This window comes from Streptopelia decaocto, assembly GCF_964273445.1.
Source record: "Streptopelia decaocto genome assembly, chromosome: 1".
Taxonomy (NCBI): Eukaryota; Metazoa; Chordata; class Aves; order Columbiformes; family Columbidae; genus Streptopelia; species Streptopelia decaocto.
The window spans coordinates 104,457,525-104,483,453 of record NC_138663.1 but is presented as its reverse complement, the minus strand read 5'-3'; the positions used below and the strand labels follow the sequence as shown (position 1 = coordinate 104,483,453).

At 40.1% G+C, this 25,929-nt stretch overlaps 1 protein-coding gene across 2 annotated transcripts in view; it reads right to left on the bottom strand.

The window, feature by feature from the left end:
* REPS2 (RALBP1 associated Eps domain containing 2) overlaps nt 1–25,929 on the bottom strand; it is a 105,041-nt gene that overhangs the window by 41,096 nt on the left and 38,016 nt on the right. For both annotated transcript variants that reach the window (XM_082043707.1, XM_082043708.1), the window contains exons 3-11: nt 24,204–24,352; nt 22,581–22,704; nt 19,702–19,799; nt 17,248–17,386; nt 15,097–15,160; nt 13,244–13,386; nt 10,246–10,340; nt 6,232–6,301; nt 3,753–3,818 (exon numbers count right to left, since the gene is read on the bottom strand). In XM_082043707.1, coding sequence (XP_081899833.1) covers nt 3,753–3,818; nt 6,232–6,301; nt 10,246–10,340; nt 13,244–13,386; nt 15,097–15,160; nt 17,248–17,386; nt 19,702–19,799; nt 22,581–22,704; nt 24,204–24,352 — 948 coding nt within the window. The remainder of the gene's footprint in view (nt 1–3,752; nt 3,819–6,231; nt 6,302–10,245; nt 10,341–13,243; nt 13,387–15,096; nt 15,161–17,247; nt 17,387–19,701; nt 19,800–22,580; nt 22,705–24,203; nt 24,353–25,929) is intronic.

The window sequence follows — 25,929 nt, the reverse complement described above, 5'->3', positions numbered from 1 at the left end:
TGCAGGTTTTATGTGACAGAAACACAACGGTGCTGACTTACCTTCTCTGGGTAGTTCCTCGAGTCTTTTTTTGACTTTTCTGTTACTCTCCTTACTAACATCAGATAATTTTGAGAAAATATATCTGTGTGACTGCTTTCAAATTCAGCCCACTGAGATAACCTCAAGGTATTACAGCAGCATCAATGATCCCAATGCACACATAAAGTAAACCTTTGTACTTCTCCCATTATTCTGCTAATCAAGGCCCAATACTTAAGAGAAGCAAACACATTGGGGGAAAAAAAAAAATCTCAGAATTTCTAGCTTCCTTCAGATATATGCTGACTTCAAAGTCAGACATTTATACACCAGCTACTATACAGCACTACCTGAAAATATAACAGATCCTCCAAAACAAAGAGCAGGAACTACCTGTGGGAGCAGCTGGCAAATACTGACTTTTAATGGCTTGTGTTGTACTAGGCTCATAGAAGACAAATGGCAGTGTACGGCACATGTACATCCACACACTATTTCTTCTAAAAAGAAACTGCTTTCAGGGTCATGCAGTGCTACTTGGTGTTTCGGATGGAATAAATCCGAATGCAACTGGTAGTGACACAAATGACCACTTATAAACAAAGTTCTAGTCGATTACTGTCACCAACAAACTGGCTCACAGTCCTTCCAGATTTCTGTGCAATGAACTCTTCCTGGCAACTGAAGGGAAGAGAGGGAATTATTATTAGAATATGCAGTGGTGATAATCCTCCTCTGTCTCTATGTAAAACTCCCAGAGAACACAACCTCAGAAACTGCTTCCCTACAACCATATGACCCAATTTCTCCAGTGCTGAAATTGCTGATTATTAAATTACATGCACAATTATTAAATATATGCCACTTAAAAATAGGAAGTATAAATCCTTTCCAAGCTAAGCCATGTTTAAGAACCTTCAAATTTTCCTTCTTTTATGGAGACCTTAATTCTGCTCATTCTTCTTTTAGAAAGCCTTCTGTCTAAAAACCTGTGGGTAAAATTGACATTCAAACTCTCCTAGGACATCTTGTTGAGGTAAACAAGAAAGTACAGAAGGAAGAAAGAATCCTGAAATGCCTACTAATAAAAAAATTATAGCAATAGAACTCTACTGCCAAGGACTTTCTTTCAAGTTTTTGAAAAAATCAGGAAATTCAAGGCTACAATTACACAATACCCAGAATTAGTTTCACCTTTCAAAAGAAGTAGTGTAATATGAAGAAAAAAAAAGTTATAAAGCAGGTAGTTCATTATTAGGATATGCAAATAATTGTGGCAAGATTTCCATAAAACATACAGTTATTTTGCTATGCTCAGTCCACGTGCAGTTTGTGTTTGACATGCAGATTCATACACGTACGCAACATAATCATTCAATATGATACAAAACTATTTATCTAGTTCATGAGTTTTGCAAATTTCTATTTCTATGGATACATAAGCCTACTTTACATGAAACTGATAAAAAATTCAAGCTGTTGAGTAAATTATTTAAAAGTTTGTATGATTCCTGGAGTAGTAGAGCCTGATGAACTGAACAGCTTGGTCTGCACTAACTAAAGTCATATACAATCATGACCTTTTATTTATTCATCCACAGGAGAGTGTGAAGGTTCCTGTTTGGGGTGTTCAACTGATTCCATGCCCCTCTCCCAGTACAACTTCATTTTAACATTCAAAAGGAAGCTGATTCAGCAACTTTTGCCTGTAACCTGGTGCCTCCTTGCTTCACAGGCTGACGATCAAGTGGTAAATTGTACCATAAAAGGTTAAGTATGCCACATGGCTACAGGAAAAAAAACAAAACAAACACAAAACAAAACCAACAAATAATTTCCCACTAGTCTAAATCACCCACAAAAACTCATCTCCTAATGATGGCCTAGGTAGAAATGCACAATTTAAACGCTCATAAATTTGACCCTCAATCTTTTAAAAGTCTAAGGCTAACAAAGTTCTTGCACTTAGAAGCCTAAATAAACTGGCCAGATATTCAGAGCTGCTGAACATACAAAGTTTTTGCTGATTCCAAATTTCTAGTCCTTCTGATGGCAAAGAAAACTTTCCCATAATGAAGCACAGCAGTATCATCTTTCCTGAATTTGCCTAAACACTTCAAATGAATAACCAAAGGAGGATGCAAAATTTCTCCAATTTCATCCCAATTGAGTTCTCCTCCTGAAGGTTAGTGATTACAATGTTTCAGAACAGTGACTGATTCTGAAATAACCGTTCAATTACGGTACTGTATCTAGCCTACTGGATAGACAAATATTTTTACTTCTAACATAAACCGGATCATGCAACCTGTGAACATGCTCACTCAAACCCTCAATGTGCAGGACAGCAAGGGTGACAACCCTACAGTGACAGGAGTCATGGCAACAGGGTGAAACTCTGCTACCATCTCCCTTGCAATACAAACTCAGTAACGCTGCTGAAGGAGCACAGCAGCATCGGGAAGACCTCCCTGACTTGGAAGGACATGGGAAAAAAACATGCAAAGGACACAGGGGAAAAGAGGACAGTGGCACAGGACATGTGGAGGTGACAATAGCGTTGTGGGTTTTTTTTCTCTAAGTGTACCAAAGATGGAATTGCTGAACTGAAAATGAAATTCCCTGGGATGCTTCTGGGCAAAACTGGTGGGGAGGAGAACAGAATTGAAAATCTCGCAACCACCCTCCTCTCCCCCTGAGAGGGACGTGTAAGAGTGTGTGTGTGCGAAGGAGAAGCAGCAATCACTCGAGAATAGGAGCCGAAGATGGGAAATCTGGCAGCTGCCAAGTGTCTGGGAAGAGGCCAGGAAAAAAAGAGTTGGGGAATGAAGCATGCAGCTGTTGAGCAGCCATGAATAAATCGAGCTATAAGACAAAACTACTATGACAGACATGTGGACTCAGTTTTCTTAATCAAGGATATCTTCACAAGCAAAAACATTTATGCGAAAGGAAAAGAAAACAAATCCAGATTCTAGTTTGTCTGGGACCAGGGAGGGCTTGCAAACACTCTTCCCACTCTAGGAAAGAGATGAATAAAGAGGAAGGCAAGGGAGGTCTGATGAACTGAACTGAGTGCATGGGAAGTTTCTGTAACGACTACGCAATTTTGACATACGCCGTTCCAGAAACAACATTTTCCAGTATGACAGGAACAAGGAGTGTATGTTAAGAGCTGGAGAGAGAAAGATCAGGGGTGGTTTCAACAAAGAAATGCCCTTGGAATCAAAAGCTTGCACCAGTGCTGTAAGTGCCACAAAGTCTGTGTTTCCAAAAGGGTATCTACCCTTAAACTCCTTGACAGAAAATATGAAAGCTTAGTTTTTACAAAAAACAGGCCATTTCCGAATAGTCGCTGAATACTTATTCCGTACTTGAGAAGAGTTTTTATCAAGAGGTACACTGTTCATGCTCTGACACTTTGTTATAGTACAGAAAAACAAAATTCGACTCCTTACAAAATGCTACGTTAAAAACATCTCCCACACATGAAGAATGCACATATACTACCAATAAGGAAAAGAAAGCAAGAAAACCTTTTGACAATTTGAAGTACTAATTAGGATTAATTTTGCAAATAGTAGTCATTATGTGGTAAAAGCTAATTTCAGTATGAGAGTAAAGGGATCTTAAAAAAATTAATCAAATTACACTAATTTAGGCTTACAGTGATACAAAAATTTTTGATCAAAATTCTAATGGAAATAATATGTCAATTTCTTTATTCTTACCTGTTTTCACAGTCAAGTGCTGAAATTCCTTTGGTATTGTTTTGAGATCGGTGCTTACTTTCAGAGCTTAATAAAAAAAAAGATAAGTATGCACAAGTATACTTTACATGTATCAGCTCTGAGAAAGGAACAACTAAAATGGCATTAGTTAGAACATCTAAAAATGGCTAAACATACTTGAAAACAGAAGTAGCCAAATACCTTAAGAACACCCAAGCATTCAAAAAAGTAACAATTTTTAAGAGTACAAGAGTCAAGACCAGAAAGGCCTGAGCCCGAATTGCCAAATAAATCCAGATTTTGTGAATTTGCAGGTTTTGGTGTCTACATCCACAGACTTCTGTTTCAGAGATGTAGAGCTGTCATGGAGACAGCAGCTGGTGGGTGACACGTGGCAGAGCTGGGATTCGTCTCTCCCCAGTGACAAACCCGGAGAGCCAGGGAGCATGAGAAGCTGGCTGCTCCTGGCAGCTGAGACCTCATTAGCCTGCCCTGGGGAATGTCACATGGCACTGACAGAGCCAGGGTTAAAATTCAGGAAATTTAGGGTTTAGAGGGGAAGCTGTATGAGGAGCAGCCAAAGTCACTTGGTTTGTTTGGCCTGGAGTAGACTGAGGGGAGACCTCATGGTGGCTACAGCTTCCTCACAAGGTGAAGAGGAGGGGCAGGTGCTGATCTCTTCTCTCTGGTGACCAATAACAGAACCTGAGGGAACAGCAGGAAGATGTGCCAGGGGAGGTTTAGGTTGGACATGAGGAAAAGGTTCTTCCCCCAGAGGGTGGTGAAGCACTGGAACAGGCTCCCCAGGGAGGTGTCACGGCCCCAAGCCTGGCAGTGTTCAAGAAGAGACTGGACAACGCCCTCAGACACATGGTGTGAACTGTGGGGTTGTTACATGCAGGGATGGGAGTTGGACTCCATGATCCTTGTAGGTCCCCTCCACCTCAGGACATTCTATGATATCTCACTCTTTGTACTTATTCCCCTTCTGCTGATGCCTACGCATCCTTTAATAATGACTTTCTTATGGTGTTCCTAATGCACTCTAGTGTATTTTAATGTACTGTAACACACAGTATTTTAAGTGACCATTTGGAATGAAGTCTCTCATCTCCATCTGCCTTTATCAAATAAAACACGTGGGAAAAGTCTGCTCCTCAGGATCCAGTTCTATTTACATTATCTTCCACATTTAACTATATTATAATCTGACAGAGTGGAGCTAATTAACTTTTATAGCTTTGAAAATGAAGGAGAATTTGCTTCTACAGTCCTGAACTAGAGGTCCTTGACTTCTGGGGAGATCTCTTCAGCCAGGAGAGCAATCTGCTCTTACATTTGCCAGAATAGCAACAAATGGTGGAACAAGAGCATTTGTTCTTTGGCTGCAAAGATAGGAATCTGTGTCATAAATACAGCAAAAAATGATTCCCCAAGTAAAAAGTAAATCTGCCCTAGACATATGAAAGCAATAACCTTCAAGGTTAAAGTCCTGCTCTTGTCCATTATGAATTTTACAACAAAACAAACCTTGTCAACAAAACATTCATTTATTGGAATATGCTGACTTGTCAACATGTTTTACAAACACCCATCAACTATGACAACATTTCTTTGAAACTGGGACACTGGAACTTGTCAAACTCAGTCATACCCGAGAGAAGATGATTCAGGAATCTGGACTACCTTGTCTCGCAGCTCTGATGCAAACTTAGCATGTGAACAGTTGGGAGGTCAATATATTGTTATTTTTTTTATTACTGTATAATCCACAGCTCTGAGAATCAGACAAGAAAATCCCACAGCTGTGTTACTTCTTCAGCTGGACTGGGACAGCAAGTGAGAACCTGATAGGTTGGGGAAGGGGAATATAACAGGGAATGACTGTGTGATGACCCAGGGCTCATTCTGGAAGACCTAGTACCTGCTATGTGGAAAAAGAAGAAGATCACTTTGATTTCACATTGCTTGCTGCTGACTGATTTCAAGTGAAAGAAATAAATCGAGTATTTTTAATCCAGTTTGTCCAAAATTCTGTTTTGCAAAAAAAATATAGAGACTCTTTTTTAAAACAGGAATAAAAACTAATTTTGAAGTGTTGCTACTTCCTGCAAAAAGGGAAATCCAATATTTGGCATAGTGTAGCCTTTACATTTAAAAAATTCCTGATAATAACCATTAGAACTTTGTTAAAATAAAAAGTGTAACATTAATTGCTTTAGGACTGGACTATTTTAGAAGGTGCATTTAATATCATTCACATATAACAGAACTAATTTTGAAGCAAACCCATCCATTTATTTGTCTTCAACTCAGCTGCTGTCAATGTGTCGTCTCTTCATATCTACAGCAACACACAGCCAGCTTAGAAATTAAGCATAGCATGGCATCTGTCAGCAAATACATGTGATTACTAAAACCACACAGAATTTAACCCCTAACAGGGAAAAAAAAAAAAAAGAGTTCATTATTTGAATACCTTGCTTGTCATCTTTCTTTCCATCTTGTAATAGGGCAGAGCTATCAGGTACCTCTTCAGCAGACGTCTTCTGAAAAAAAAAAGAATATTTATTTATTATACTGATTGGTACAGCTCACACATTTCCACAGTCAAATATTTAACAATACAGTTCGACACAAGTAAAGGTGATATTCTCTCTTGTACCATGATTTGCTTTGACAGATAAAGCAGCATAGAGGATGTACAAAAAGACTACTGTAACTCTGCTTTTTGAGGTGCAATAGTTCCACAGCTGAAATTAGTTAGTGAAGCATTTCAACAGTGAACCACAAGGAGCTAAGAATGATGTGCAAGCAGAGACTCCTCACAACAGGGTAACTTCATCCTGTGTTTCCTCTTTTGGTGTAACACCTGAGTTAAGGTTGAGGAAATGTTCTCCAGCCCCTGCACAAGTGTTACAGTCTCCATCAGAACAGTCTCCCCAGCCAGAACTCCAGCCGTACTGCAAAGCCCAGTAGTTCTGTGCCCAAAGTCTTCCGGCTGAGGTGGCTGATCCTCAGACTACTCTTTTCTTTCAACATACAATCGCTGAGATGGGAAAACCAAATGTCATTAGCTTGTCTGCTGGAGGCCCTGAATGGCCTCTGATGGGAAAACAGGGAACTTCACCCCAATCTTATTCCTTAACTTGTCTTTATTTCAGCAGCAATTCCTCATATAGGCACTTGTTGTTCTTGTAACTTCTGCTGTGCAGCTCACAAGAAGGAACCAGCAACAATTTCTACTGCCATTATCTCTAAGGACAACGATACACCCTGCAGCCAAAACAATAAAGCAAACATCAGAAACCCCAAGCTTCCCTAAGTATTAAGTGATGCTGTTTTTTCCCAGCATGGGAGAGGTTGGGCTTAAAATGGCCTGAAATCCATTGGGCCTTAAAACAATACATTCAGAAACATAGATTTTTGCAGACAATTTAAAAAAACAAACAAACAAACACACACCACCCTCAAGTCAGCAATCAAGAAGGCCAAGTCCAGAGTAAAGGGCTATGAGATCTGTTTTATAAAGTTGTGTGGGAGATTCCCTAATGCTTCTGTGGAAGCAGCATAGTAAAAACATGGCTTGAGGGCTCTGAAAACGTCTATGCAAAAACTTCACATGTCTAGCTAGCCCTGACACTCTAAAGTAAAGAGTGTCAGACTAAAGACTTAATGCAGTGCATGCTTGAATTGATGGAATGATTCTCACAAATTTCAATGAACCATGAGCATTACATTTCTGAGGGAGTTTAGGGAAATCTCAGCCAGCCATTTTATGTATACAGTGTGAAATCTTGTGGTTTATCTTTAAGCTTCTGGCAGTGAGAAAGCTTGTGGAAAAGAGCCAAAGGAATGGAAAAAAAATACCAGAAACATAGTGGGAGACAAACACTTGAGAAAAAAAGAAAAAAAAACAAACAATGGCAAGACAAAACCTCCTTGGTTAACAGAAAGCAGTCACCCCTGTCATTCTTGTCATAAAATTAGCAGTCTGTGTGTGGTTTTTAAGTTTAACAAAGCGTAGCATTCAAGTGACCTGTCTCCTGCCATTATTTTCTTTATGAATGCATTGGAGAAGCGTTTCCATTTTACTGCAGTAGTGTAGATCAGCAGTAACAATAAAAATGGTCTTCTGAAATTAAATTAAACCATCTGAATGGATGATAGGTGGAAAATTACAAAGACATGGAGATAATGCATAACTGATTGCACTGATAATATAATATTTTTAATGAGTTTTCAAAGCAAATTGCCTTGAATTTTGCTTCTTATGCTCCTTTAAATTGCAAACCAATACACATGTATGCTAACAAGGCACATTCTCAAGGGACTATTGAGCTTTCCCACAGGACCACTCAGTGAAGAAGTGCTAGTGCAGCATGGCCTGAGGCACAATCTCACAACCCCTGCGAACCACTCTCCCAAAATAAGGCCAATGCAAAGGATAAGGCTGTTCTGCTGCTGTAAAGGACCTGCCCACACTGCCGACACAGCAGCAGCCTGCAGTACCAGAACAGCAGCGCTGTGTTCAAAACCCAGTATGACTGCTGGACTTTGGCCAAGCTGCTGTACAAAGGGTGGTACCACCCAGGGAGACCTCGTATTTTAACAGTTCCAGGAGATACACCAGATGCTCAATGCTGCAGCATTACCCAAAGTGAACACTGCATTCTGTGGTATCTCAGGAGAGTCTGTTTGGTGGTACTACTACTGAGCTGAATTTGATGAGGGAACAGCTGAGTTCTGACCCAGGAACTCTTCAGGGCAAGGCAAAGGGACAAAATAACTGGAGGTCAGTCTTGCTGAGCTGCCAGGACATTCCATTACTTTTAATATGGAAGCAGCATCAGAAGGGCCCATTCCTGCAGTCAGCCTGCCATTTGGTTCACTACCTTAAATACTAAACCCTTAAATCCCACAGCATATATATTCATAGTTGGAATATCCAAGCACAACTCAGTGGCCATGGTTAATTTAGCTCTACAGGATCTTTCAAGTTTTGTTTTTTATTCTCAGTGATAAGCACTGCTCCTTAATTTAGTTTTGCTTGCAACAGTCTTTCATTACAAGGCTGGTATCTGTTGTGATGTTGCTACAATAGATCTCCATTCTGCCCTCAAAACACGCTTCCCAGCTCCTTAAAATTACTACTTAGACCCTTAGATGGCAGTTCCTTAGACTATGAAAGGCTGGATAGTAAAATGGAAGCTGAATCACTTAGAACAGAACTATGCATGTCCAAACTGTACAAAATCTGGGATAGTTTCAATCTCCAAAGAAGCAAAGTACAAGGAAACAAGACGAGCCAACCCATTTTTCTTCTCATCATCAAAACTGGGGGAGCAAGCTTGGAAATAGAGCATAGTAAATGGAAGAAACACAAGAACTACATGGTTGGAAAAGCCTGACCAGAATGAGGTCTGCACCCAGAGCCTGCCATTTTCGACCAATTCAGATTCAGGAGAAGTTACACCTGGGTACTGTCCTTGTGCCACCAACCCCCCTACAGCACAGGCTCTGTTCCTCATGGCTAGCTCACAACGAAGGAGGGCCAAGGGCAGCCCTGCAGGACACAAACAGCTAAGGGGTATTTCTTTGCAGATTTCAACATCACACGAGGCTTGAGTCCCTCAGTGACCACTGTGAACTCTGTTATGTTGACAGACAGCTTAATATGAGCCAGCAGTGTGCCCAGGTGGCCAAGAAGGCCAACAGCATCCTGGCTTGTGTCAGGAAGAGTGTGGCCAGCAGCACTAGGGAAGTGATGGTCCCCTGTACTCAGCCCTGGTGAGGCACCACCTCAAATCCTGTGTTCAGTTTTGGGCCTCTCACTACAGGAAAGATATTGAGGTGCTGGAGAGAGGTCAGAGAAGGGCAATGAAGCTGGTGAGGGGTCTGGAGCACAAGTCTGATGAGGAACAGCTGAGGGAACTGGGGCTGTTCAGCCTGGAGAAAAGGAGGCTGAGGGGAGACCTGATCGCTCTCTGCAACTACCTGAAAGGAGGTTGTAGCATGGAGGGATTGGTCTCTTCTCCCAGGTAAGAAGTGATAGGATGAGAGGAAATGGCCTCAATTTGCACCACGGGAAAACTTATTCATGTAAAGGGCTGTCAGGCATTGGAACAGGCTACATAGGGAAGTGGTGGAGTCACCGTCCCTGGAGGTGTCAAGAAGACACATACATGAGGTTCTTAGGGACATCGTTTAGTGCTAGAGTTACGTTATGGTTGAACTCTGATCTTAAGTGTCTCTTCCAACCAAAATGATTCTGTGTGAGAATATCTTCTGAAAAACATGTTGGCCCGTTCCACACACTGAACAAATTGCTAAGTGAGGGTTCTGAGCTGAAAAGGCTTAATGGTACACTTAGAGACTTCTCAAGTCCTCTCAAAGACTGGCAGCTCTGCTGCTATGCATACCACAGTCATTGTGAGGCTGGGCTATTACTCTGCGACTCAGCAAGGTAAATACCCTGCTTACACCTTCTTACCTCTGTCCGACTGAAGTCCCGAGTCTGCTGACCACCTGGCAATGACTCAGAGTAAGAATCAAACAGCGCGCAGTCACGCATGGGCTTCAAAGAAGCTGCAGGGGAAAGAAAAAGAAAAGGAAAAAAAAAAAAGAAAGAGACATGCCAAGTCTTTGGTTAATACACACTTCTTAAAACCAGTTCCATCATTATTTTGCCCTTCATGTCTACATATCAAAACTGATCGATAAGTCATAGATGACAAACATAATGAAGAAAAATCAATCTCATATTTTGAATAATCCAATGTCACAAAAGAGATAACATGTATAATTTCTGTTTTAGAAATGAAGCGATTCTTAGTAAACATTAACTGTCAAACAACAACTGTTTATATGCATTTCTCTTCCTCATAGTCCAGTATCAACTTAGTTGGCCTTACAGTTTATATCTTGCTGGCTTAGGAACATTAGAGGTACTTACCAAATCTTCAACTCCAATTTTTGACATTTTCAGTATTGAAAAGTATAGCAGAATCTACATTCCGCACTAAAATTAAAGGCCAGTAAAAAGTAAAGACAGTAGTTGCTGCAGCACATACCATCTTTGGTATTCTTTAACCAAACAGCATCAAGAACAGGAAAAAAAAAAACAACTCTAACTTCTCACAGCAATATTCACAAGAACCTCGTTTCTATTCCATCACCTCAGGTGCTTCTGCTGATACCACTCTGGGAGTAGTTCCTCTGAGATTAATCTGTCTTAACAGCTGGAAACAGTTTTTCTTTAAGATCAATGTATTGAAAGGCAGAATAACCATTTCTCAGGTAAAATTTCTAGTTGCTGGCTAGCATCAAGCTTATCTGAATAAATTAAGCTGTTGCAAATCTGTCTCAATTTACAATACAGTAGGTTACATACAGGGCAACTTCACAGACTCTGTAAATTTGTTTTAATAAAAACTTTCAGAAAAGAAGGTGGTGGGTCAAATTGTCGATGGAGTTGTGCCAGGATAGTATTTGGCCCTGTTCCTGTAGTTTATAAAACAATCCATAAAACTAGCAACATTAATTCATTCTTAAATGTTCTTAATGCTCCAAGTCACTTTATTTGAAGCTTTAACTGTATCAGATGCAAATATTTCCCTTGAAACTAATACAAACTAATGAAAAAGAGTTTCCAGTAATCTTCATCAGGTTCCTAATAAACCAAAAAAAAATTCTAAGTTTTACAGAAATCAAGTTGTGAAAACATCAAAACAGGAAGTTTCTCTTGCAAATTTCTTTTGACATTTTAGGTAAGAGTACAAGGCACTTGCTTACTTATCAATGCTTCCATTTCAGAAGTTGATACAACCAGGGTTCTATGCTTTCTTGTGATTCACGGTGCTACAGTGTGTTGAGAGGTTCTGCTTTTTATTAATGCAAGGCTTTCAAAGACAGATTTCTGAATCCTGACTAGGCAGCAGAACAAGTGCAAGACATTTTCAGACCCTCAAGCTAACCAGAATTAACATATTAGCTGAGGTACTTAGAGTGCCCACAACAAACAATTAGTCCTTTCATTGCTTCCACGTAGATCAGCTTGAAATGCTTGGTTGCATGCAAGACATGAAACAATAACCATCTAAGAAAATGGTAAAGACCTCAGTGCTGAAAAGGGTAAATTAGGGGAAAAGAGGACTCCCAGGGAACAACCAGAGCTTACCATACTCTTCCTCCCACCAACATAATGATCCTCTACTACTAGAAATAATTATTTCCATTGCAGTTTTACTCAAAAATGTTTAATGTGAATACACACCAACAAAAACCTGCATGGAGGAGCTTACAAGCTAATTTATGATGAGAGCAGGTATGAGAGTAGCAAACAAAGGGGTGGCCCTGGAGCGAAAAGGGTAGTTGTACTTATGACAAGAGACTAAAAGTGATGAAGACTTGGACATGCAAGTTTTACAGGAGCTTCTCCCCTTGGATATGAAAATAGTGGATTGCAAGGAACTTGACTCCACCAGAAATCACAAATCTGATAGAGGGTGAACATTTAGTTTTCCTAACTACAGCTTGATTTGCTCTTTTCCCATCTTTTAATATATTCAGTCTCATCAAATTTAATGGAGATTTTATTAGGTGTTAAATATTATCCCTTAGCACTGTCATTATCATCTGTGATTAATCCTCCTTGCCCTAGAAAGTCATGCACATTTTTTAGATGGAACAGCATATATTTAAATGTTCATTTATAATTAAAAGAGACATAACTGAAAAGAACAAATGAATGGGCAGGTCTCTCACTGCACATTGTTACTGAGGTATGTTGTATTTTGGATTAATTTATCCTTGAACTACACAAACTGTTGTAAGCCACCCATGATTACTGCAAATTAACTATAGAAGTATCTGTGGATTACATAAAATTAATTACAAAATATTCAACCTTTGACACAACCAGTAACTGCATCTAACAAAATATATTAGGATAAGAAGTTCTAAAACTGTCCAGTATCATTTTCAACACATCCTCAAGAGACAGTTACTTAAGGGAACATCATTAGTAGAGTCGAAAGCTGTAGAACTCTTGTTAGATTATCTTTGTTGCAGGTAATCATCTGCCACTTTAGCTATAATGGCGCCTGAAGCACACTGGAGCAAAGAGGCAGACATGAAGAGGCAAGTAACTGCTACACTTTGCATCGCTGTTTTGTTCTTTCATACATGCCTTCTTCAGGAATCGCCTTGTAAGCACAATTAAAAATACATGCATTAAAAAGCAACCAGAGAGCCATTAAGCAGCATAGAACCCCATCCTACCTGCAGGATGGAAAACACAGCCAGGCTGGACAGGGCTGAGCAACCTGATCTAGTTGAAGATGACCCTGCTCATTGCAGGGGGTTGGACTGGATGACCTTTGAAGGTCCCTTCCAACCCAAACTATTCTATGATTCTATGTAAACCCATCTTACATTCATTTTGGGTTCCCGGAATGGCTACAGGAACATGACCTGCCACAGAGACATACCTGCTTGCAGGTACTCAGGCACCAGTGTCTCCGGCAGCGTCTCTGGCAGCTGGTAACCATTCTTCCTCGCAACTACAAGGTGGAAAGCGGCACAGAACTCTGGCAGCGTCAGTGCCCCATCGCAATCCACGTCGCTCAGCTCCCTGCGGGTACAACAGGGACATGTTTTCCAAGCCGTCACCTTGGGGAAACATTCATGTGCAACCACAGGCAAGACAGAAATGCAGCTTGGAGAAGAGATATTTTAACACAAGACAAGCACCTGTGTTATTTACACTTGATGGTAACTCATATATTCATCTTAGGGAAGATGAAGCAAGCTAATTTTCCTAAGAACAACTTGTAACTTTTTGGTTTTTTAAATGAAGTAGTTTTTTAATTATACACCATACCATATAATATGATCGTATGTATGTATATATTATAACATGAAATACCTATCCTGTACTTCCCAAGGGTGAAATTAACTTTCTAACGGCTGGAAGCACTTTTGGCCAATCCATGCAAGATCTTAAATCAGTTCAAGAAGAAAAAGTTAAAAACAGACATCAGCAATGGTTACTTAGCACCATTGATTAGCCTCAAGAAAAGAGCTAAATTAATGCTCCTGACAAGTTTAAACAATATTGTTAACTTCTCACTAAAGTGTTCCTCTAACTCTAAGATGCTTCTCAAACAATAAAAGTAGACTTCAGAAATTCAATAACTCAATTTTATAAATTAACTCTTTGCAAGAACAGAGTAGTATTTTATCATGCACACATGGACTAAAATAAAACATAACTTCCTATTTTTTCAGTCATAAGCATTTTTCAAGGTGTTGACGTTATAGTGACAAAGACTGAAACATTTCATGTGTTTAATACAGCAACATAGCCTGATAAATCATATAATTTACAAAATTATAATTATGTACTAGAAAGAATTACTTTTCTTTAAATTCTGCACAGAGGACAACTTGTGTCAGCAATAGAAATGAAATGTATTTTGTTACATATTGGGTTAACCCAGTCTTCTTAAGTAATCTTAAATTTAAATTCCAATATTCACTTTCCCCAACACAATGTTTCTTCAGGTTTTTTTGTTGTTGTTGTTTGTTTGATTGTTAGTTGTTTCATTTTTATTTTCACAACTGACAATCCGCTTTGAAGATTCCAGACATATACTTTGACCCTGACAGATGTTTAGGCTTTTGTAAGCTTTTCTTCTCATCTCTCTTCATAAAAGCATATATAAAACTAAAAGGCCTATCAGCATTTCTGATCAACATTTAAAACTGTTTGTTCTTCCTATCTGAGATGCAAGGATGACACTGAATTACAAAGCACCATGTACAGTTCCATCCACAATAGTTTCTAAATAAGCTCATTAAAAGTAAGTGTGCTGGTTCATTAGAAAAGCACTGATGAATTATGTAGTTGTACTTACTAAAAATTGGGCATTAATTAGGCCTCTTCTGACAAAACACGGGCAGAACCATAAAGCCAACAACACATCTAAAACATTCCAGAGGTGCTTCTCCTCTGTCTTGTTTCATGAAAAATGTCAGTTCGTTGAGCTAATGATGCTGCTTACAATATACTTACGAACAGCTCTCAGTTATATCATTGCTGTTCAAACCTTCCCAGTCCTGCTGAGTAGGCAAACATCTCTACAAAAAAACAAGCGTGTCAGGAAGATCAATGTGCACCCTGCTGCTTGGGCCTGCAAGTGATTCTGGAGATAAGAGCAATAATTATAATTGAAGACACTTTTCAAAATTTACCAAGAACTCTTGAATTAAGCATCTTTTTTTTTTTTAAAAAAAAAAAAAAAAAAAGGATACACATCCCTGACACTATTACAGTACTTACCAGATGTGAGAAAGCTCTGGGATGGGCAGCTTTGATTTTGTGAAGAAATTCTTTGCCACGGAACCTGTTGGGAAACCGTGCCTCATCAACGACTGAAAATTAATTCTCCAGGGATACTGCACCAGAAGCAACTGGTTACTTTATGTCTGAGAGACACTCAGATTAACTGGATGCTAATATAGCTGTTGGACCATTTGTCTCTTGGTGAATACGTGAAATAAAAAGCCAGACAGAGCTGTTGACCTCATTTCCCCATTCCCTCCATATGGGAAAAATAAACAAAGGAAAACATGCTTCAGTACTAGTGACTGTAATAGTATAATTAGTATGTCACCAATGATGAAATAACAGACACAAACAGCTCTGCTTCATCTAAAAGCCATATGTGCAGCACAACTGTGTTGTAATGTCCACACTTCTCTCCCAGGACACTGCTTCAACCATGATTTTTCCCTGCAGTGTCTCAAAAGTTATGGAGAAAAAAAAAAAAAAAAAAAACACACCAAAAAAACCCAGGAGATTCAGATAGGACACAGCTACTGTCCTGCTGCAGACATCCTCACTCACCCTGCCCCGACAGCCCTTCTCATTCTTCTCCCAACTAACAAACCCACTTCTTCAATGGTACAGGTTGGAAACATTCCAGGCCAGGCTGGAGAGGGCTCTAAGCAACCTGATCTACTTGAAGATGTCCCTGCTAGATGACCTTTGAAGGCCCCTTCCAACCCAATCTATTCTGTGATTCACCATGCCATACGCTCAGGCTGTCACAGGTACCCAGGAAGTCCTTCCTGAATACAGGTTACAAAACACAATGAAACACAGAGCACAGACTTCTAAGTCTATACTTCTCTTGCCCTCGGGCATTCAGTACCCACTGCAGTACATAAGAGAAGCTGTCACTGTAGCAGGTCAAAGACTCACCCAGCACAGCGCGTCCTCTCCAACAGGAGATGACAAGAGAGGAGAATACAACCATGGAAGAGCCACGTGATAATAATGTAGCTCCAGAATATCCCCTAACTTCTGACCACTTGCAATTCAGGGACTCTCTCAACTTGGGGTAGCACTTGAATATTCAATAACTTCTGAAAGATTTTTTTCAATCACAGATCTCTCAAATAAATTCTTAAACCTGGACAAACCCCTGTCATCTGTATCACTATACAGCAAGGATTTCTACAGCTTAATTATTTTAGGATATTGTGGAAGCTCAAATTTATAAACAGTAATTCTGGATGTGCAAGGATTACCTGAGAACCTTGCTCAACATAAAGGAAAATGCACAACTACCTGAGAGGCTGTATGTAGATATACACATGTATACACAGTTACAGACATACATTAGTCTGTGAGGAAATACAATGTTGTTGAACCACCATTTTATCTTTCAAGCAATTATACGAAGGACACTTAAATGAGGCAAAGAACTGGTGAAGCACCAATTTCTGTCAGCAGCAAGTAATTTATTTAAACTTTTGGCTGGATCTGAGCCTCCTGAACCCCAGTAACAAAGCAGGGCTCAGTAGAACCGCCTCAGTGTAAAACCTGTAATGACTTTCCTTGCCAGACCAACTTTTTGTAGCTGCAGTGACTCCTCTCATGAGCAGCCTGATCCTCCTATTCAGGATGAAAGTGCAATCTCAGTGTGCTGTTAGCAATGCTGTTACCATGTGCGTGCTCTCCCGGATTTGCTTTTAACCACCTAAAGGTCAAAATCTCAGTCCTTCGGGCTTGGCCACAGAGGACAGTGAACTGCTTGCTTTGCTTTCATCACTTGGATGCTGCCACACTTCTGCCAGGAAAGCAAGCACAGCTCTAAGGGTTTTTTCAGCTCAGTATATTAATACACTGCAGGTGTGATCCACAAATACAGTCCCTCAGATGAGAGCTCATTTTATGTTTTACTGAATTACAACACTTCTCTGTTAGATGTAATTATTTTCCTAAAATCAGGACATTTAGGAAAAAAAACATAATGCCTACAGTATTGGTTTGCTCTTTGAGTTTTCCACCTTTAAAAAGAAAATGTAATCAACTCTTTCTCATAAACTCGCTCCAGGGAGAAAAAAAAATATATATCTACTTAACACTTCCCACCTCTCAGTCTGGTCCCCCTACTCCACACACATACTGTTTGGTAAAAGTTACCTGAAATAAAGGAGTTCAGGTCAGGCTGCAGGGACCTGAATTGGTTAATGTAGTAGTCTCGTTGCTCCTCTGTTATCCTCCAAGGGTCATCAGAGTAGTGGGCATTGCTGTCCTGCTGCTCCTGCTCCCCTGAAAGAGACTGAAGGGAGAGACACTGGCACCAGCCGCAGGCCGGGGCAGACAGACCAAGTGGGGCACTGGGAACCTCAAGAAACCAGATTCAATCTCTTCTATCAGCAGATACGTGTTTTAAAAAAATGAGAAGCAGGAACGGCCACCCTGATTACCATCCCACTACTTATCTGTTACAGCTGAGGCTAATATTAGCTATCTTTAACCAGGCAATTAAAGGAAGTTTACATGACTGAAGCTAAAGAAAAATGAAATCTTACTACTGCTGACCACAAAAAGGAAAGTCCAAGTCATACTTTACTAACTCTGTATTCATTTTGAGGGTTCACTTTGGCTGCCCTGCATTACAACCCTGAATTGCATGCTGTACACCTGAAATGGATGGAACTAGTAAATGACCTCAAGCTGTATTTACGTAGCACAGTGCACGAAAATTAAGCTCTGCTATGAAACCATGTATTTAGTCTAGGAGTGGAGCTGTGACTACAGAGCTATACCAATTCTGGAACTTCCACTCACCCAAAGTTCTGCACACATTGCATGGAGTCAGGGAGACATGCAAACCCCTTGTCTTGGTTTTGGCTGGGACAGAATTAATTGTCTTCCTAGCAGCTAGTATAGTGTTGTGTTTTGGATTCAGTATGAGAATAATATTGATAATATACTGAACTTTTAGGTTTTGCCAAACAATTTTTACACCAAGCAAAGGACGTTTCAGTAAGTAGACTAGGCATACACAAAAAGCTGGAAGGGACAGAGAGAGGACCGTTGATCCCAACTGGCCAAAGGGCTATTCCATACCATCATGCTCAATATATAACCTCGGGAAAAGTTAGCCAGGGGACCGCTGCTCAAAAACTGGCCGGGTATAGGTTCAACAAGCGGTAAGCAATTGCATTATGATCACTTGTTTTGTATATTCTTTTATTATTATCATTACTCTTATGATCATTGTTGCTATCATTTTCCTTTTCTGTCCTATTAAACTGCCTTAAGTCACAAGGTTTACCTTTCTTTTTTCCATGATTCTCTCCTCCATCCCACTGAGAGGAGGGAGGCAAACAGCTGTGTGGTGTTTAGCTGGCTGTCAGGTTAAACCACAACACCCCTACAGACCTCCTCAACCTTCTGTCACTTCCCATGGTTTATGTAAAAATTCTCCTTCAGGAAAAATAATATTCTGGAGAAGGATGTTTTACCCACTTATGTCTCTGCGTTCTGACTGACTTGCTTAAGGGTGGTTGGGTGGTGGTATCTAGAAGAGGGCTGCTGGTACAATTTGTGCCTTTGGCAAATTGGAATGACTTAGTAGCCAAGATTTAAACCTGGATGACAACACTCTTAAAGAGGGAGGGCACAATGAACAATAATCAAGCTCCAACCAGCTCCTCAGCCCCTTCTCTGACATATCTGTCCATTTCCTAAGAATCAAATGCCCGACACCTGTTCTGAAATACATCAAAAGATCCTTGAAACAGGCTACATCATAGAGCTGTAAATTAATTTTCATTTCAAAGGGCTACTACACAAATGCAGCCAAATTCATTTCAAGTTGGCACAAATTATGTGTCACTACCTGTAGATTTTTTCCTGAGGCTCAGGTGACATTTTATTATGGGTGTGAGGTGCTAAGCACTAGGCAAAAGGTACAGAATCTCTGACTACTACTTATTCAGGAAAAGATTTCCCTTAGGAGGGCTTTGCCCTTCGTTAGCGCAAACTATCTGTTTGCTTAATAAATGCACAGCAGGATACTTGACTGTTGGAAATATCTGCTTTTGCAACCAGCAGGAAAACACAGGCTCCATTGCGTAACAGCAAAAAATATCCAGAAATTAATTTATTCTGTTTGAGATGCGATTTACTCAACTGGGGTGAAAAAAAGAGAATATGCAGAATATTAGGCCAGAATATTCTGTGCATGTGTTAAAGACAGCATTCTAAATCAAGCGGGAATCTCTGTGAAACTTCATATATTTTAAATGAGAATATTTTACTTTTGCTAGGATAACCTCATTTTTCTTTTTTTACTTTTGAACTGAAGACTCTCGGTCTAGTTTTGCTCTCTATGCTATTTGGTGCTACTTAGCTTCAGCAATTTAATTAACTGGATTATTTATTTAAATTTCTCCTTCTATCAGCTTTGTTTTGTTTTTTCTTTTCCATATACTAAAAAAGCACACTTCAGCCTCTAGTCTAAAAACACCATGGAGAATGCTTTTTACTTTTGAAGTGAGAATTCTTCTGCCTCTTTTTTTTTTTTTTTAATTTCTCTGTTCTTTTATTAGTAGTTCTACTAGAGAAAAACATGCAATTCATTACCCGATTAAGAGTTGAACAGGCGAGTGCAGGTTTGGCTCCATAATTCCCTGATGATGGTCCATCTGGCTGGTGAGTAGTGTGTCGGACTTCATAAGGAGCTACAGACATTTAAAATAAAGTATATAAATGAAAGGATAATAAAAATATTCTAGTAGGCTAAAGGAAATAATTAAATACCACAAGGTCAAGAATCTAGCTTGTGAACCTAGTATCACAGTATTAAACTCCATTTTGTCTTCTGTAACAGAATTCCAGCCACATACTTGTATTTCACATTACATCATTCTTCTTCAGACATTACTGTTAGAAACTGTCAGATAACAGAAATAATTGTTCATCCTGTAGAAATACATATTTACATAGCCTGTTTGTAGTTATACTTTTTATATACTTATAGCCATATAAGTACCACAAGAATGCTTTACAAACAAGAGGAACAATTCAAATGAGCTACAAAAACGATGCTTTGACAGTGCTATTGAACAGCAAATCATTAATTTTTCACATATTCTTGTTCCCCTTTTCCCCAACTTCTCTTGAAAAGCAAAACACAACTCACCAGTTTGCATTATTTTGAGTAAAGTTAGTAATGAAAAGTAACAATTACTACTTCTTTTGCTAAAATAAGTCACTTATGTTCCAGTGCAGCAAATATAGTAAGTGGTGACATAACTGCACATTTAAGAACAATGTTTTAAAAATAGGTCAAGTTTGCAAACACAAACGCAATTCACTTGCAAACTCTTACAGAGCTGAAAACTTCTGTTGCCAGCCTATTTAAAATGTAACACTGCAAAGACCATCTGCATCAGATAGATGGAACTTAAAACTCCTAATGAAAAGTAGGACCAAGAAACCTTAAAAATTGTTAGCTTAGGAAGACCTTAAAAATTATACTCCTATCCCCTTTCTTTGCTAAGTGGTCTTATCCTGTATTGCTTTCTATTCTTATTCCTGTACAAGTAACTACTAATTTCAGAAAACAACATAGGAAGGAAGTTGGGAAACATACAGATGCCCTTGGAATGGGCGATTTAGGCACACAGCCACACTGCTGTGTGTTTGCTACCTAAAAAGTTTCAAAACAATCAAGAAGAAAAGCCTATAGTAATGGTTGTCATGCAAAGGGCTGCCCCTGAAGATGCATCGTCCAGTTCCAGGGTTGGACCTGCAGCACAGAACATCCCACCCAGCTCAGTGCTGTGGCACAAACATCTCTCACGTGTACCCTGACCCCAGGGCTCTCCCACCAACCCTTCCCAGTGCTCTTCATAAAACTGGAAGGGACCTAATCTTAAAGGCCAGGAAGAAGCAGTAGGTCACCTAGCCTGGTACTTGGTCGAGCATGGGCCATAAAATTTCACCCACTTACTGCCACTGTGAACACGTTTGGTTGGACAATTTATTCCAGACAGGCATCTAGTGCTATGTTGAAAAACTCTATGCTCTTACTTTAATCCTTGTTGCTTTCTGGGAAATAACTATAGCCTTCTATACCCCTAGGATCTTATCACCTTCAAAATTCAAGTGGTCAAATGATCAAGAGCTGACAGCTGGATTGGATGCTGCCACCACTGCTGCTGACTCCGTGAGAAATTTCACTGAAGTTACCATTGCAACCAAATTCAGAGGGGGGAAAAAAAAAAAAGAACACCACACAACCGACAGTCAAAATACCCACCACAGCACTGACAGATCTGGGACAGAGTCCCAGAAAACAGCAGAGCACGTGACAAGGTAACAGGGTCGGCTGCTCCGCATGGTCTCCTCCTGTCTGGTTCTTCAGGGTGTGGGCTATCTGCCACACATCTCCTTCACTGAAGCAGGACATATGTTGTACCAGAAGACGACCTCGTTAGTGTTGCTTATTTCAGAAGTCAACCCTCACTGTTTAGATCTGTTATGCCAAGGGTTGCGTGGGTAAAAATCCCCTCTGAACAAACAGAAATTCAACTAACTGGCAAACGCATGCCTGTGAATCAGGACTGGTACGACTTTCACGTGAAGGTCACTTGACATTGTTGAGCGCATTCTTATCATGGCTGTAGTGAGTTTCAAATTGTTGTAAGAGCTCTGTGTTTTCACACATTTGTAAACAAGGCCAATAGCTAAAGGACTAACATTGTCCACTCCTCACTCACTGCAAACACACTAACTGAAAGCAAGAGGGATGATGGAGGGATGGCACGTACCAGTGCCTACTGTTGCCACCATCTTGGTCACCAGATGTGGCAATTAGAAGAGAACAGACACCTTACTATTAACAGGAGCTTATAAAGCCTTAGTAAAACTGGCTTCTGCCCCACTACCCTCTTACTAAAATCAGAATGGTTTGCAACCTACTCTAATGGCAGTGAGATCAAGGACAGAGCATCTATGTAGTGCCTTATTTTTGTCTGTTTTGTCTAACTTACAGTGTAGGACTGGTTTACATTCATGTCCTATTGTTATTTTCATTACAAAACCAGAGGGCTAATTATCCTTTCCTGCAAAGAAAGTTCACTGCCAATCTGAAAAATAATGTAGCACCTACTGCAATCATGAGTGGACTTCTCTTCCTCTCTAATGAAACCAAAAGCATCATGCACTCTGAAAAAATTCACACTCTGTCACTGGGATATATTGCGCATAGTCCTGTCAGAACTCAGGTATTAGCATTTAACTGTGACAATGGCACATAAACCTATCTAATTTACCAGAAAGTGAACAGTATTGAATAATCAAATTAATATTAGATGATTGAATAGTTTTCCAAAATACAGGTCTAATTAAATGTTAAAAATCATTCGGCTGACTGTCAGTTGCATTTGAAATTTGTATGCTTCAGAGAAGGAAAAGAATATTTTAATACAATGTGCACAAACTAATTTTTATCCTACCTCCATGCTGCTGCTCCAGCCCACTTCTTGATTTACCATATCCATAACTTAAGGGTACTCTCTGGTAAGTAGATGGAGAAGCAGGAGGTGAGCAGATTGGAGACATCGGTGGAGACTTGGGTTCCTATTTCAAAAACACATCAAGACAAAATGGAATTCTGAGACAACAGTAAAACAACCAAGTCATCCTGCACAGCAATCTGAATGTGTACAGCATGATGGGACAAAGAAAAGGCGAACACTGTAGTTCCCTGAAGTCTTTTATTTCCGGGAAGAGGCTCCTTAAAAAAACAAAAGATGGTCAAGACAGAATCTGGTATTGAGTGTTCTAGGGGTAAAGCATGGCAATGCCATAGTGAAGCTTTACAATGAACACCTTAAGGTATTTTCACTTGCAGAAAACATTTGAAGATATATTTGTAGAATGCTTAATGTGAGTGGGCATCTTTGAATTTACATAACACAGTTAAGGTGAGTGCATTCTTTGTGGGAGAGTATTTTTTCATATAAAACCCAAAAAATTAAAATATATCTCTGAATTGGTATTTTAAGCACTCTGTGGATTTGTAGGTGTTATTGTGTATCTATCCTACAGCGTTCTCTTTACCTTGACTTACAGATTGTTTAAGAAGAGGACATGATCTTAAAACAGTTTACTGTATAAAAACCAAAAATATAACGCAGGACAGATAACCTAGCTGGAGCCAGGGGTTTGAGGGCAGCATTCTGCTTCAGTGTCAGTATACACAGGCAGATACACGGACATGCTCTTCTTCCTCATCCTGTTATTCCGCCTGTGTATCTTGTCATCAGCTCATTCCTGTTGGCTGACCTCCGGCTGGGAATGTCATCACTCATGCGAATGCACCATGTGATAAACGTGTGCACATGTTATGGGAAGATAAAGTGCCTGCCACCAGGCATTTACAACATGACCTGATACGGTACCAGAAGAGGAGGTGTCAGGCCTGGGGAAAATTATGCAAATCAAGGTTGCTCTGCGAAGGCGCTTGTCTCCGAATAAGCACTCTCAGCATTCCTAAACACAGGTAGTACAAATCTCCCTTAGACAGCTTTGTTAAACTGGCAACTCAGAACAACAGGTGCTGGGGTGATGTTTCCCTGAGGACAAAAGAAAAGCACATTTCTTCTGGAGTACTCCTGGAGAAGATCAGAATGGAAGAAAACCTGGTGGCCTTATCCCACCCAGAAATAGTGGCTGGTGATTCAACACCTCTTCTCCAGCTGAATATTTCTGTCGTGACTGGCCGTGAGAAATTGCTCGCCTTCTAGTTCTGCTTCACACAGATTTCTATTTGCTGCTCCTTTCCTAGGAACAGCGGCTCACTAAGTAGGAACACAACACTGAAAAAATTAATACAGACTATCACAGGGCTGACAGTTTTATACAAGCCCTCATAGAGAAATTCCCTTCGGGGATGCAACTGGGATGCATCAAAATCAGAGGACAGCCCCAGTGAGGATTATGTGCATGTCAGGGGTTCATCTCCTCTCTAGTACCACAAAACTGAGTAAGTCCATGTTACTGTAATAATTTACAGGACTGGACCCAAAAGAGGATGAGTAACAACATAGTGGCCTGAAGGAGACAAAGCCTGTTACCTGTTTGTCCCCTTCATCTGTTCTTTTGTAGGAACTTTTTTCCAAACTTGTATGTGGAACCTGGAATTTAACTCCATGGAGTTCTGCTGGAGTTCCGTAACGTACTTCACTGTCATTTTTCAGCGCCACAAACTGCGGCAGAGGCAATTCTTCATTAAAAGAGAGAAAAATTCAATTGAGACTACAGAACATTAAAAGTGCTGTAAGCAGTATCGTTTTGTACAACCAATGAAAAGTTTATCTATAAATGAGTACTATTTATATTTTGTAAGTGTGGAACTCCTGTGATAATTTTATCTTAATAAAACTGTAAAGGTTACGCAAAGCTATATTCTCTAGTTTAATATATAATCTCTCCATGCAAAGAGAAAGAAATAAGCCTTGTTCATGCCATTAAAGCAAGGACCAAATTCATTTCCTGCCTTCAAAACATTGTCTGTAATGAAAAGAATAGTTTCCCACAGAAACTGTGGGGCTGATAAACTGATCAGCCAGGATCACAGTATCCTCAGTGCTGCCATCATAAAAGGAGCAAATTAAAAATGGTAGAGTTCAGAGATCACACCAAGGTCTGGTGAGATGACCATGGCAAAAGGTCTCATGTCACATTTGCCCTGCACAGCAGATGAGTGACACTTTGCTGCTCTTTAAGATGATTCACCATTATTTTGAAGAAACACCATTTATTTTTGTGCACAATCACCCTAAAAATCAATACAATTAAAATTAAAAGAATGCCCCAAACCAAGCAAAGCCATACATCACCTCTGTAATCATCTACATCTACAGCTACTACCAAGAAGAAAAATAGATCAGTTGGAGTTTGCTGCATGTTACTCACCCCCTTCTGAAGGCACTCATACATTTCAAGAGAAAATGTAATTAGCACTGGAAGCATTTCAGTAACAGTAAGTAAGCAGAATATCAATACAAGGACTGCAAGTACCCTTCTTCACTCAGATTTGTGGATTATGTGGAGTTGTAAAACATACACAATAAACCTCACTTCAGGTTTTTAATTCAGGTTGTTGATTTTTGCTGGATTTTTTGATTGTTTGTTTTGTTGTTGTTGTTTGTTTGTTTCCAAATTAACATCCTTTAAAAGGACAGTAATGCAAGAGAATGCATGAGCTGTCTGTAAGGAAAACTGACAGGCAAACCCAGGTCGCCCCACTGCACCCCTTGTTTAAACCCCCTTGCTGGAGAGGCACCAAACCAAACTGTGAAAGCTGCACCAAATCCACTCCACTTGTTTGGGAGCTCTGTGCTGCTGGAGCTCAGCTCACACAGGTCTGCATCAGTACTGGTTGGGGGTGGACCTGCTGGAAAGCAGCACTGTGGCGACGGACCTGGGAGCTCTGGTTGACAACAGGTTGCCCATCAGTCAACAATGTGCCCTTGTGGCAAAGAAGGCCAATGCTATCCAGGGTTGCATTAAGAAAAGAGTGACCAGCAGGTCAAGAGAGGTTCTTTGCCCCCTCTACTCTGCCCTGGTGAGGCCCCATCTGGAGACCCATGTCCAGTTCTGGGCTCCCCAGTTTAAGAAGCATAAGGAATTACTGGAGGGAGTTCAACTGAGGGCTACAAAGACGTGAGGGGTCTGGAGCATCTTTCTTATGAGGAGAGACTGATAAAGCTGGGTCTGTTCAGCCTGGAGAAGGCTGAAAGGTGATTTCACCAATGCTTATAAATATCTCAAGGGTGGGTGTCAAGAAGATGGGACCAG